The 14257-nt window shown below is 46.5% G+C and overlaps 1 protein-coding gene across 2 annotated transcripts in view; it reads right to left on the bottom strand.

The window, feature by feature from the left end:
• WDR17 (WD repeat domain 17) overlaps positions 1–14257 on the bottom strand; it is a 953840-nt gene that overhangs the window by 853335 nt on the left and 86248 nt on the right. For both annotated transcript variants that reach the window (XM_078677682.1, XM_078677683.1), the window contains exon 4: positions 2710–2940. In XM_078677682.1, coding sequence (XP_078533808.1) covers positions 2710–2940 — 231 coding nt within the window. The remainder of the gene's footprint in view (positions 1–2709; positions 2941–14257) is intronic.

Below are 14257 nucleotides of genomic sequence, written 5' to 3'. Positions count from 1 at the left end.
GGTCCCGTGCTCTACATGTCACTGGAGTCAAGCTATCCTGGCTGATGAGGGCTGAAAGCCCGAAACCGGTCCTAGGATGCTTGTTTCCAGTCCAGGGAGGACCTAACCTGGTAGTTCGGGTTGGACTGTTCCCATGGGGCACAGGGTCAAGACTGATTTGCATATGGCTAGGTCCAAACTGGAATGGCATGGTGAGCAAAAAACTATGGATTTAGGCCCAGATCTCGGTACTGGGATGAATTATGACATTGTTCTGCATTCTGTACATCAATTGTTCTTTTTGCATTTCTCAGCAATTTTACTCATGCCCGGCAACAGAAATATGGGTCGATAATTAGCCCATTTTTCCGGGTCCAATCTGTTTTTGTTTTTTAAAAGAGCTTTGACAGTCTCCTGTTTCCAAAGCAGGGGGACAATTTCCATCAGAAAAGAGGCATTAATCAAGTCCAGTATGACCGGAGATATGGTCTCAACAATCTTGTTTAAGATAGCAGGGGAGCTGAATCTGTTGGAGAGCCAGATTTATGTGATTCAGAATCTTTTGCAAGGAGACTTGGTCTAAGGGGGGAAATTACTCCAACAGGTCCTGTTCCTTCTCTGAGTCTGTTGGTGGTACCATTTGTAAGTCTGTTTCCTGAGGAAGAGACATATAGATAGTTTGCATCTGGCAGAGATAACGTCTGCTATCTGGTTACACCAAAGTTGGGCATTATCTGAGGTCGGTGGGGGGCAGGGGGGTCAGGAGAGTTTTTGCAATATGGAAAATTTCACTAGGGGAGTTTGCAGCCGAAGTGACTCTAATAGCAACCTTGGGCGAGTTTTATTTCAAATTTGTAGAGTTTTATGGCATCCTTATGTATGGCTGTATTAGCGGCTGAGAAGTCCTTTCTCCATCTTCTTTCCATTATTTTACATGTTTGTTTAAGTTTCCGAAGTTTGTGAGAGTACCAGGGATTTCTATTGGTTCCTGTTTTCATGTGTCTCTTTTTGCCGAGAACAGTGTTAAGTGAGGACTCCAGCCATCTGTTGAAGTTATAATTTGTGATAATAGGAGTGAGGAGAAAAATACATTTCCTGAATGCCTGAATCCTTTTGTCCAAGGCTTTGTCCATATGCCATTAAAGTCAGCGCCTCATTAAAGGCAAACATGAGTTCAGAAGAAGCCGGAACCAATTGCAGAACATCTTCAAAGACATTAATTTTGACCACCACAGAGGGGAGCTGCAGGTCCAAGACTCTGCAGCACATCCTATGACCACAGTGAAGTAAGCACTTTATTCTGTTGGAAGTCCATGGGAGAAATTAAACCAGTATCAGTGGATGAATCAAGCCTAATGACCTCCTGAAAGTCCATATAGAAAGTGTCCTCATCGCAGTGTGGGGGTAATACATCCCATCAGCACTGTTATCTTCAAATGGTAAGAGACTCTGGTCAAAGTGTGAGCCAAGAGGTTGGTGGGGCAACGGATGGTGACTCAGCATTATAGTCACAATCAGACTGAAGGCGGCATGGCAATGTAGATTCAAGATGTGACCTTGGTCAAGGCAGAGGCTAATTCGACTCAGAGTCAGATGCTGAAATTATTATAGGGTTTTCTTCCGGTGGTAGTGGCGGTACCAGTATTGATATCAACGGGCCTGGTGCAGATTTAGTGCCACAGCGAAACTCAGCACCAATGCTGCTGCTGAACCTGAAGTGGGTTCAAGGAGCATACACAGTGATTAGGATGGATTCATCAATGATAACCCAACTGGGTGCCCCCGCAGAAACCTGAGGCCCAAAGGCACGCCAGAGAGAACGGGGAGATTACTAAAGATCGCAACATGGCCTCCCGAAAGGCCTAGATCTGTTGCGACGTTGCATATGAAGCTTGGAATTCATGCATTGGGATCAATTGCTGAATTAGTGGATCAGTAGTGAGACTAAGTAGCACGTTGACACCTTTGTGACTTGGAGATAGAGACAGGGGGATGGGAACAAGCCCTTCTTCACTGCTTTTTATTTCCTTGTTGATTTCAATTTGGACTTACCCAAAGACTCCGACTGCAAACAGCACATGTTACAGGACTGTCCTTGAGACTGTGAGTGGGTCCATGCTCTCAACTTTGAAAAGGAACCGGGCTTGCGCTGTTTCTTCCATTCACATGTCATATCCATAAGGCCTTCTGCACAGATGGAGGTGTATTCCTCACATGACTTGGAGTTATATTTTGAACCCAAAACCCAAAAACATACCTGGTAGAGTCTGTCACTCACATCTGTTTGTGACAGTTCCTGCATGGTTTAAATCCTGTAGTCTACGTAGTGGGCATAGTTTGCTTACATACTGTTTTTAATTTGAAAGAGAAAGTGCTGCAAAAAATGAATTGTCGTCAATGCACGGGGTGGCTCCGATATTGGTTCTACTCTATCACTTCCAGAGTGGAAAGAAGTCAACGTGGAGCTGCACAATGCCATGTACTGGCATGCAAGAGCATTGCTGTGACACCTAGGGATTATTATAAAAGTGAGGAATAGCGGTTAGACATATCCATCAGAAATCAGGCTACTTAACAACTATTCGCTCCAAACACTTTGTATAGTGATGATGAATAGCAAATTGATTAGGGTCATAATGGAGTCTCCAAATTAGGCTTTATTACATATGAGAACACGACATGGCTTACAAGCATGCAACAAATAATTTTGCAACAAGTATGATGTCTTACCTGGCTGGAAAATCGAAAGACTTCCATCGGTATGCCCAAACACTACTTTCCCCTTTTTCCGTGGATGCCATCGGAAAAGACAAATATCTGACAAAAAACTATGAGCTTCCTTATGCACTGCTACTCCACTATCTGGTCCAGAGATAGTCCAAATATACAAAGGTCCTCTGTGAGAGACAAATGCAGCAGCATCTCCTGCGTTCCAGCACCAGCTAAGAGAAGCAGGGATCCCTGAATATGAAAGAATAGATATTGTAAATGAAGCAGCCTGGAATTTTAAATATAATAATTTTCATTTTTTAATTCACTTACAACTATAAATTGTAATACAGATGTAGGATACATTTTACCATTTAATCCAAAGAAAATAGGTCTGAGGCCTTTAGGGAAGGAATGGTGAGGGATGCTCAATACAAGTTCACAAGCTTACACTTTCTCACACCTTAACCAAATTAGGAGGAAGAACTGGCAATTACGGACAAAAGTTGTGAGTCTTGTCTTCATATATGTAACATCTGAAACACAGGTAGACAAGAAGGCTTGTACCACGTAAAACATCACATATCTCTGCGAGGTCCATCCTTTTCCATAACTACAACGAAGGTCATTTTTTTTGGGGGGGGGGGGTTAAATCAAAGTACACTCTATGAAAACCTACTGACAATGAACAAAAACTGTAAATCATTACTAGGTTGACTTGGAACACAGTGAATTAATAAAAGAAAAGTAAAGGTTACATTTAACTTTTTCCTTTACTTAAACAGAAATATACACGAGGGTCGACTTTTCCAAGTGTTCTATTACAACGTGATGCAGGAAGCTGAGGAAAATGTGAAATATTCCTTTCAGTATGTTTTGGAGGCTATACTGATATCCACCATAGACACTTGAGAACTCATTACAAGAGCTGTGTAATTCAGATACATCCGGAAATGGTGTTTCTGAACATTTCCAATATATATTTATTGAAGTTTTACAGTTTTTCAATTATTTCCAAAACGTTTGAAGCAATGATTTGTGTAAAGTATATGATACATTACAAATATTCTGTTTGCAAACGTATACAACCTATAACATAAACATTGAGTCAATAAAACACACAAAAAAGACGACCTTCGACATGACATGCAGCAATTATTTGGTGTGGATACATCAGTTCCCGCTTTTAATCCCTATTATCCAGGGTCAATTCTGTGATACTTTAGCCAGGCACCTACATACTTTGCAATCAGGAACCTTGGTAACATAAACTAGTCTGAATATATGAAGGCAGTTAGTCTTCACCTGAAACACCAAAATATACAATTTCCTAAGCAGCTAGAGACTCCCTGCTCTTGGTTAAAAAATATGGTTTATAATTCCTCCGAAAATGCCGACATAAAGAAAGACTATGAACCAGCCATCTACAAAAGGCTTACTTTGGGAAAACTTTCACAAAGTAAATATGGTCAGAGCTCAGAAAGCCATTGCACATACCTTAGCTGGTAGGCTATAAACAGAAGAACGTTTACCTCTCTCAATAAACGTCATCTTAAACATTGGCAACCAACAGCAAACTGAGGATGACAACATAGTAGGTACATGACTGCTAAAGCAAGAACCACAAAGTGCTAGTCCAGAAAACTTAACTGCTACAATGTGTGATGTATGGAGCACAAGTAAGGCCAAACGATAACGCTGTCCAGGAACAGAAAATGATCGACATAAAAAAAAAATCGTAAGGAACATTACGTGCATCCGCAGTCACACCCAAAACATTAAATAGAATGTTGGAGTGATATTGAGATTTGTACAAAAATAACTGGTTTTCTTTGTTTAATATTTGAATCCTAGTTAGGTCCATTTTACAACTATTTTACTCAACTAATGTAAGTATTGATGAGAATTGTTTAATTGGCTAGAGAGTCATAAGAAGGGGGCGTGGCTTGAAAGCCAGTGAGGAAGGACACCTGAATACTACGATCCGCGCCCTATCAAATATCCTACGCCATCGAAGGCAGGAGGGGATGTCAGGCCCTAATGATTAGAAGGGCACTGCTGGAGGCCTACCCTGGCCGGGAGATGCATCTCAAAAAGACGACAGATGCGGAGGGGACTGAGCGGAGGCGGCGCGGACTCAACATGGCAGCTGGTGTGCCAGGTTGCCTGTGGTGGTGACTTCCCGGGACCCGGCTGAGACTGTGGGAGAGAGCTGAGGTCCCTCCTGTGGGTCACCCAAGGTCGAGTGAAACCCTGAGGGCTGTTGGGGCTGGCAGAGGGTGTTCGGGACCCAGATTGGGGTACAGAGAAGCTGAAGATGATGGAGACCTCAACGAGGCGTGGGCTTCCTGTGGCCTGGTGCTGCTTCTGGGGAAGTGTGTGTGCTGAACCCAGGAGAGTTGTCCACCCGGTCTGGAGCTTAAGTGAAAATGTCCTGGCTGCGTGTCCTGCCTAGCGGAAGCTGCAGGGGGTGAGGTGTGGTGCCTTGCCCGTGATCGTGTCATCCTGCCTGTGCGGTACCCATTAGGAGGAGGAAGTTGGGAATGGGAGGCCCAGGTGACTGCTACATAACGGGGGCTGCGGACGGTGAGGTGTGCTGCATTGCCATCTGTTGTATTTTCTTCCCAAAGCCAATGGTGGTTGCCTCCTGCCATGCTCCAGGATGGGGAAGCTCAGGTCCTAGCAGGGGGCCCAGCGGCCGGACCTGGAAGGATCATCAACGCACCCGCCTGAGCAGGCGGTAGAAGAAGAGTTGGTGGACGATTCGATCCGCTCTCACATGGACAGGGTGCTGGCAGCAATAGCGGACACTAAGGCCACACTGCAGCAGGACATAGGGGCAGTTTTCTGGGACTGGGGTTGCTGCAAGCAGAACATCGGAAGATGTCGGGCCGGGTTGGGCCGGGTTGAAACCACGGAACAGACACTGGGGGAAAGCTGTGCATTGTAAAGTTGAAGACTTGACAGCTAGATGATCACATTAGAGCGGAGAGCAAAAGATGCAGAAGTGAGGAATTGCCATAGCAATACCTGCCTGATTGGCTTGCCCGAGGGAGTTGAGGGAACAGATATGGTCACTTACCTGGAGGATTGGCTTTCTTCAACGGTAGCAGCTGAATAATTCACAAAATTCTTTGCATTGGAGAGGGCATACTGGGTGCCTGCGCAGCCCCACACACTGGTCAGACCTCCTTGCCCAATGATAGCGAAACTGTTGCACTATCGGGATCGGGATATAATCGTACAGTGTGACCACTCACATGACACTTATGAAATCGGGAACAGTAGAGTCCTTAACTTCACGGATTTCACTGCTAAAGTGCAACAACAAGCCTCCTTTGATGAGGCCACGAAGGCGATTCGGGCAGAGGGTGTACAGTAATCTTTGATGTTCCCGGCCCACCCCCGTGTCATGCTCGATGGCAAAACACATGTCTGCGACTACCTGGAGGCAGAATGGGCCTGGATTAATACTTACAAAGCAGGCGCCCCCTAAGTGGGAGTGTTGGGGCAACTGGTCCCTGCTCGGCGCAGAGCAGGAAAGAAGGACAAGAGGAACCTCCAGGGCATGACTTCAAGGCCCCACCTTGTCCCAGGCCAAAGAAGAACGCAGAGCAGGTTGTGGCGATGAGTGACTCCTCCCAGAAATCTGTAAGAGACATAAATACATCCTCTGACCACCGCTTGATAGCCTCAGACTCTGGGGGCTCGGTGTTGGAGAGAGAGGAAATGCCTGTTATTACACCTCGACTGCAGATCCTCCGATGACAATATTAAATTGATGACTTGGAATGTTCGGAGCATGGGCTCGGCCTCTAAGAGGCATACTATCCATCGCTATCTATGCCGCAGAGGTGTACAAATTGTTATGCTGCAGGAGACCCACCTCACAGCACTGGAAATCCACTGTCTACGCCATAGATGGCGTGTCAGATATTTGCCACTTCTTACTTTGCCTACTCTCACGAGGTATTACTATGGGTGAGAGCAGGGACCCCCCTGTGAGGTGAGTCACTCAAGTATAGACCCTGAGGGTAGATATGTGCTTGTTAGAAGTAGGCTCCTGGGTGGAGAGGTCACCCTAAGTAGTGTTATGTACCAAACTAAGAACAGGTCCCCTTCTTTCAGGAGCTGTCAGTACTGTTGTCTTCCCTTGTTGCCAACGATTTGTTATTAGGTGGTGATTTTAATTGTGTGGCTGATGTACTGATGGATAGATCCACACCCCCTCTTCCTGTGGCAGCTGTCCACAGGCTGTCCAGGGGCTTTAGTGATTGGGTAGCCCATTGGAGACTGGTAGACATTTGGAGGGTCAGCACTGCCTGGAGTGTGATTATTCATATTATTCACCCCTCTACAAAGTGCATACACGATTGGAAGTGTTCGTATGTTCCCCTGACCTCTGCCCACTCATTACCCACACAGAATATTTAGGTCGGGTGTTGTCCGATTATTCTCCCTTGCTGTTATCTCTTCGCCCCTGCAGTGATCCCCCAGTGGTGACGGTCTGGTGCCTTAGTCCGTCGCTCCTGGAGGAAACTGGCTTCAGGGATATCCTGCAATTTTCCATTACAGAATACTTTCGTTTCATTCAGGACTCCACTAGCAGCCCCCTTGTCGATTGGGATGCCTTTAAGATGATGGTGAGGGGACAATGTATGGGACTGACGGTTGGGGCCCAGAGGGAGCTCTGGTAACAGCTCACAGATCTTGAGCAGCGCATCCACAGTCTGGGCAATAGGGTGGGCTCTGAGGCACTAGTGGAGATGAAAAGAAGTTATAATATTGCCATGGAAAAACTCAGTTGTCTAGACCTGAGATGTTATCAGGAGCGAATGCATGAAGAGGGGGGCCAATCAAGCAGGCTGCTGGTTTGGCTGGTCTGCCCAGAGTCCAGGGGCTCTCCCATCACAGAGATTACCATTGGAGGACACCTACCATTATATGACCCTAGGGCCATTAATACGGCCTTCCATGACTATTACAAAAGCCTTTATTCTAGCCCGGCACCACCCGAACAGGGGGAGGTGGAGGACTTCCTCCGGTCTCTGCCTCTGCGTACAATAGATCCACAAGCATGCAAAATTTTGGGTAGTCCAGTTACCACCCAGGAAATTCATCAAGCCAGCCAAGGGATGGCAACTGGGAGGACCCCAAGCCCTGACGGCCTCCCTGCGGAATTCTATTTGGTGTTTGCCCCCTAGCCTTTCCCCCAGGCTTACAGCCATCTCTGCAGAGTGCCGGGGTCTCTTCTGGCCTCCTCCAGAGAAGTGATGGTGGTTCCTCTTCCTAAGTCCAAAACAGCAGACACGTTGAGATTCCTGCCACTTTCAATGGTACATGTGGACTTCCAAATCTCAGCAAGATTCTGTCAACGCGGTTGCTTTCTTATATGACGGGCCTGGTTAATGGGGATAAAAACGGGTTGGTCCCGACACAGTTCACCTCGGAGAAACTACGCAGGTTGTTTTATATCATGATGAAGTGGCTGCCTATCCGAATGCTTTGATCATGTCCATTGATCTGGAAAAACCCTCTGATTCTCTAGAGTGGACCTTCCTTTATGCTACCATGAGGCGGATGGGGTTAGGTGAAGACTGGGCACAATGGGTGTGCCCGTTATATACTAACTCCACAGCACGAGTGAGGACTGGGGGTGTGGTGTCGGTGGCATATGGAGTCTATAGGAGAACTAGGCAGGGGTACCCCTTATCTTCCCTCCTGTTTGCCCTGGCTATTGAACCGCTGGCAGAGCTTTTCCGACAGAGGGGACAGGACTGGGGCTTGCAGATAAGGGTAGGACACATATCATTTCATTATATGCAGATGATTTACTGTTCTATCTAAGAGATGGCCCAGACAGGGTGGACACATTCGCGCAACTCTCGGGCCTCCGGGATAACAGATCCATGGCGCATCGATTTCGCATCAGAGCGGATATGGAGTGTCCGGTTGGGATGCCGGGCACCGTGATGTGGTCACATTTATCTTTTCGGTATCTCAGAGTGCTGGTGTTCTGGGACCTGGAGGACCTGAGGGAGGGTAATCTGGGGTGAAAACATGACCTTACAATGCATGCAATTACAAAGCATGCTCTTACAACGCAGTCTTTACATCGCAACTAGCATTACATTGCATGATTTTACAACTCATGCCATTACAATGCATTTTTTAAAACTACCATTACAATGCATTCCATTACAACGCATACCATTAAAACGCTTAATACTTTTAGGGCAACAGTAGTGTAAGTGTTGGATAGTGTAGGGGTAAAAAATTACTATTCCCACTCCAGTGAGTGCAACAGTAGGGTAAGTGTTGGTTAGTGTAAGGGTAAAAATGACAAAGTATTGGATAGTGTAGGGGTAAAAATTACTTTTCCCACTCCAGTGAGTGCAACAGTAGGGAAAGTGTTGGATTATGTAGTAGTAAATATTACAAAGTGTTGGATAGTGTTGGGGTAAAAATTACTTTCCCCACTCCACTGAGTGCAAAAATAGGGAAAGTGTTGGATAGTGTAGGGGTAAAAAATACTATTCCCATGTACGCCACACCCACCCTAATACTAAAAAAAAAAAACATTACTTACCTTATAATGTGTTGTAATGGCATGCATTGTAATGGCATGCGATGTAAAGGCAGTTACGTTGTAGAGGTAGGTCGTTGTAATCACTGCATTGTAATGGATGTTTCCCTCTGGTGCCTGTGTGCAGAGCCCTTAAGACCAATATACAGTTTTGGCGCTCAATGAAGCTCCCGGTGATGACCCGCATCCCCCTCACGAAAATGATTATGCTCCCTAGACGGCTATATTATTTTGTGAACCTCCCTTTCCTTCTCACACAACCCTGGTTCAATGACTTGGATTCAATGCTGCGCAACCTTATTAGGGATGATGGGTGGCACAGAGTCTCCCTGCCTGTGCTGCGGAGGGCTCCCGGCAAGGGGTGGTTGGGTGCGACAGATTTTGAACTATATTATTTAACTGCCCAGCTATAGCGGCTTGTCCAGTGGCTGGATGGTAGGGATGCTGAACTGGTTTGCCCGGTTGGATGGTGAAACACCAGGGTCTCCTGCTGGCTAAGCTTCTTAACCCAATGATGCCTATCCTGCACAGGGGTTACTATTGAAGGTGGCAGTACAGTGCTGGCAGAGATGCTTAAGGCGCACACATAGGTCACCTTTGTATGCACCGGACCTCCCATTAGTGGGGATACTACATGGGATTCCCCCACGGCCGTTCACCATTGCACAAATGGCTGACTGGATGGCAGCTGGTCTAGTGACAGTGAGTGATTCATTTCACCTTGGAGAATTACTACCGCTGAATGATCTCTTGGAACAATCTGACTTTCCCCCCGGCCAATTCCTAACATGTCACGCCCTGGTTGGGATGTTTAGGAGTATGTGGTTAGGACGAGGAGGGCTACCGGACCCCCACGAGGTGTTGCAGGCACTGGTAACACTGGGTTCAGCGAGACACTTGGCCAAGTGGCTTTATACAGCACAGCTGACTATGGTTACATCACCACTGACTGGAAAGCGAGAGAGGTGGGACCAGCAGGTGGGCAGTGAGCTGACCGATATAGAATGGACAAGGTCTACGGAGAGCCATGGGAGAGCCTCCAGGAATGCTGGCTTCAAATGTGTCCAGTTTAATTACCTACAGATGACCTACCTGACTCCCCAAAGACTATTTATTTATTTAATTTCTTATATCGCGCCAGAATCGACCCTGTCGGGGTATCTCCGCGCTTTGCACGCCAGGTTGGTAAGGAATGTAGCTATGTGGATGGGCTAGGGTCTCAAATAGATGAGCTAAGACCGTTATCCTTCCAGAAATAGGTTTGTTTTGAGCATCTTCCTGAACAATAAGTGGTTAGTGTTCTGTCTGAGACCGAAGGGCAAGTTATTCCACAAGGTCGGCCCCACAAGGGAGAGGGCGCGGCCACCTTGTCTGGTCTTCTTAATGAGTGGGGGTTTTAGTAACAGTTGGTTACTTGATCGAAGAGAGCGATCTGGTTTATAGAGTTGGAATTTTTAGGCTAGGTATTTGGGTCCATCTCCAAAAAGGCATTTATGAATGGTACAACAGATTTTGAACTTGATACGTTGCCGTATCGGTAGCCAGTGAAGTTCCCTCAGTAGGGGCTTGGAGGGAGTTCTTGAAGGAGCGTCCAGTATCAGTCTTGCCGCCGTATTCTGGACCACCTGTAGCCGGTTTAAGGCATCCTCGTTAGCTAGTATCAGGAGCCCATTACAATAATCTAACCGGCTTATCACCAGGGCCTGTACAAGAGTCTTTCTATATGTATCAGGCAGGAGAGGGAAAACTCGCCTTAACAGGCCAATGGTGCGGAAGCATGCTCCGGAGATTACATTCGCGTGCTCCTTTAAGGTTAAGTTTTGGTCTAACTTCACACCCAGGTTTTTAACGGTCAGCTTTGGGGAGGGCACTGGTCCCAGATCCATAGGCCACCAATCGGGGGACCAGAGTATAGTAGCTTTCCCAAAGAGCATTACCTCCGTCTTCCCGACATTACACTGGAGGCAGTTGGAAGCCATCCAATTTGATACTGCCCTCATACCCTCAGCAAAATTTTCCCTGACATTAGAGTTCAGAGAGTGGAAAGGGTAGAGAAGTTGGGTGTCGTCGGCGTAGGACACTGGAGTGAATCCATACTTCCTCACAATCTCAGCAAGGGGGGCCACATACACATTAAACAATGTGGGGCTTAGACATGAGCCCTGTGGCACTCCCTTCGTGAGCACCCTTGAGGTGGAACGATAGGGGCCCAAGCTGACAGATTGTGAACGCCCGGAAAGGAAACTCTCCAACCAGGACAAAGCTTGTCCTCCAATGCCCACTCCCTGCAAACGGCCCAAAAGTATTTGGTGAGACACAGTATCAAAAGCGGCCGACAGGTCTAACAGCACCAGAATCATTGAGCCTCCTCTATCCTGTGACATCTTGATGTTGTCGGTCACGGAGAGGAGTGCTGATTCGGTGCTGTAGTTGGGCCTGAACCCAGATTGAGAATGGTCCAGGCCCCCTGTCGCCTCTATAAAACTGGAAACATGGGTGTTGACATGTTTCTCAGCCAGTTTGCTCAGGAGGGGCAGAAGAGAGATGGGACGGAGGTTAGAGAGTTCCTTCCAAGGTGAAGCTGAGTTTTTCCGTATGGGATTCACTACTGCCTCTTTCCATTGCTGAGGGAGTTGCCCTTCTTTGAAGGAAAGGTTCAAGATTTTATAAATGATTGGGCCTAATGTTCTGCTCAAAGTGGTCACCAGTCTAGCAGGGAGCAGATCAAGAGGGGAGCCTGTTTTCATGTTATTTAATAGTGATATAATGTCGCTCTCAGTAGCTTCAGGAATGTCAAGAAAGGTGTCTCTTTGAGTCTCCATGCGAGGGGTACTAAGGACGTCGATGTCCATGGAGTGTTTGGCCAAGGTGATTTTATTGTAAATAGTTTCAATTTTATCCTCAAAGAATTGAGAGATATTATTACACAACTCTTGGGAGAACTACAAGTTATTTACAGACGGGAACCCCTGGTTTGCCCAAGATGTGATGAGCTGGATGCAGGTTTCAAGCACATGACGTTGGAATGCCCGGTATTACAAACCTTTTTGACAGCCGTTATTTCTGTACTTAACACTGTTTTGGGATGTTCCCTCTCTTGTGTGGCACCAGTGAGCTATTGGCGGAGGTACTTCAGGCATAGGGTGCCCGTCACATCACCTACTGCGTCGATGGAGGATATATCCCTGCTGATGGATTGAGGGACCATTCTTGACAGGGTGCGAGCTACCCCTGATGATCCTCCGGGGGTGGCCATTGCATTGAATGAGGTTCGCCCTGTCTGCACCCCCCCCATCCCTTCTTCGTCTCTTCTGGATTGTTGTGTAGTCGGCACCGGATTTCCGGTGCTGTTTCTTCCACTTTCTTACTTACAAAACAACTGGGTGTCCTGCTTGTTTGTTAGTTGCTATTTTGAGGCATCATTAATCACATGATTTGCTATGTACAAATAAGTAGGGATCATTTGGCTTGAACTAACATACTTACTACATGAGGGCTTGCAACCCTGACTTTAGTGTATCTGAAGCATTAGGGAGCTATGTGAGGTGTGAGTGCTTGCCTGTGGGGAGATAGAAGCCTTGCAACAATCTGGGGACTATTTTTCTTACTCTGCTGCTCATTTATTCACACATGCCCGGTTGTAAGTTTTCTAGTATATATGTGAATTGGATACCTTTGCAATGTCATGGTTGTCCTATGACCCATTATGCTGTATGCTACACAACCTCTGCTCGCAATGTACATATTTGCATTGTATTATGTAAATGCCAATAAAAAGCTGTTTTAAAAAAAAGAGATTTGTATGAAAATACTACATTTATTAAGACATTGTTAGAAATTGGGTCCCTAGTTGGCAGAGGTTTCCACCATTTTCAAGGAAAGACCACAATACTAGACAGTGTAAGTCAGATACACAACCTAAATTATCCAGTGCTCACCGTCTGGTAGCTAGGCACACAGCCGTCAGGCTTAACTTAAGTGGAAATGTGGGAAAGTATTTGTGCAACACTTTTACAGTAACACAGTGAAAACACCACAAAAGGATTCCATACCAGTTTAGAAGAAACAGAATATTTTTATGAGCAAAACAAGACCACAATTACACAAATCCAATATGTAGAACTCCAGATATTAAACTGATACATAGTGCTTAACAGCACAAAGTGCCAAGCAGAGACATCTGGTCATGCTTGATCAGGGTAAATCAAAAAGATAATACGACCACAATGAAGTGTGGAACGGATACAGGAGCGTCGCAGGCCCTGCTGAAAACAGTACATTTCCGTAGGAGGCATCGAAGATGAGAATCAAGGTGTGTTGATTCCGAGTCACGTATTCGGGAGATTTGTTGCTGCCAAACCTTTTGTGCTGAAGACAATGCATTGCCGTTGAGCCGCACAGTCACGAGCTGCATCATCATCAAACCTCTTGGGGTGCATGCGATGAGTCATCGCCGAACCTTGTAGTTTGGTTATGTGTCATCTTTGAGTTGCGCAGTCGACGTAGTCGGCGCTATGATGTCCTTGAAGCAGGGCTGCCTCATCATTGCAGGGAGATGTGTAGTTTCTGACCAGCGTAAAGGAAACACTGCATGAGTTTTGGAGAGAAGCAGCTGCAGAACCAACTTCCCATGCATAGGATTGGATTGGCAGATGGCAGAGTCCAGCAGCTGAAGAAAGGTTGCTGAAAGTCTTTGATGCCCCTATGACTTCAGAACTGGAGGGAAGCCAGCAAGCCCTTGTAGTCACTTAAGGTCTTTGAGGATGTAGCAATGCAGGTCTAGTCCTTCTCACTGCCAGGCGAAAGACAGCAGGCCAACACACCAAAGCAGCTCAGCAGAGTGGTAGTTTCTCCTGGCAGCACAGCAGTCCTTCTTACTGGCAGAATGTCCGCAGAACCAGAAATGTACTGAAGTCATGGTGTCAGAGGTCCAGTACCTGTACCCATTCGAGCTATTTGAATGAGGGAGATTTCAAAGAGAGA

This window comes from Lissotriton helveticus, chromosome 2_1 (genome assembly GCF_964261635.1).
Source record: "Lissotriton helveticus chromosome 2_1, aLisHel1.1, whole genome shotgun sequence".
In the NCBI taxonomy this organism is placed as follows: domain Eukaryota; kingdom Metazoa; phylum Chordata; class Amphibia; order Caudata; family Salamandridae; genus Lissotriton; species Lissotriton helveticus.
This window is presented reverse-complemented; position numbering and strand designations above follow the sequence as displayed.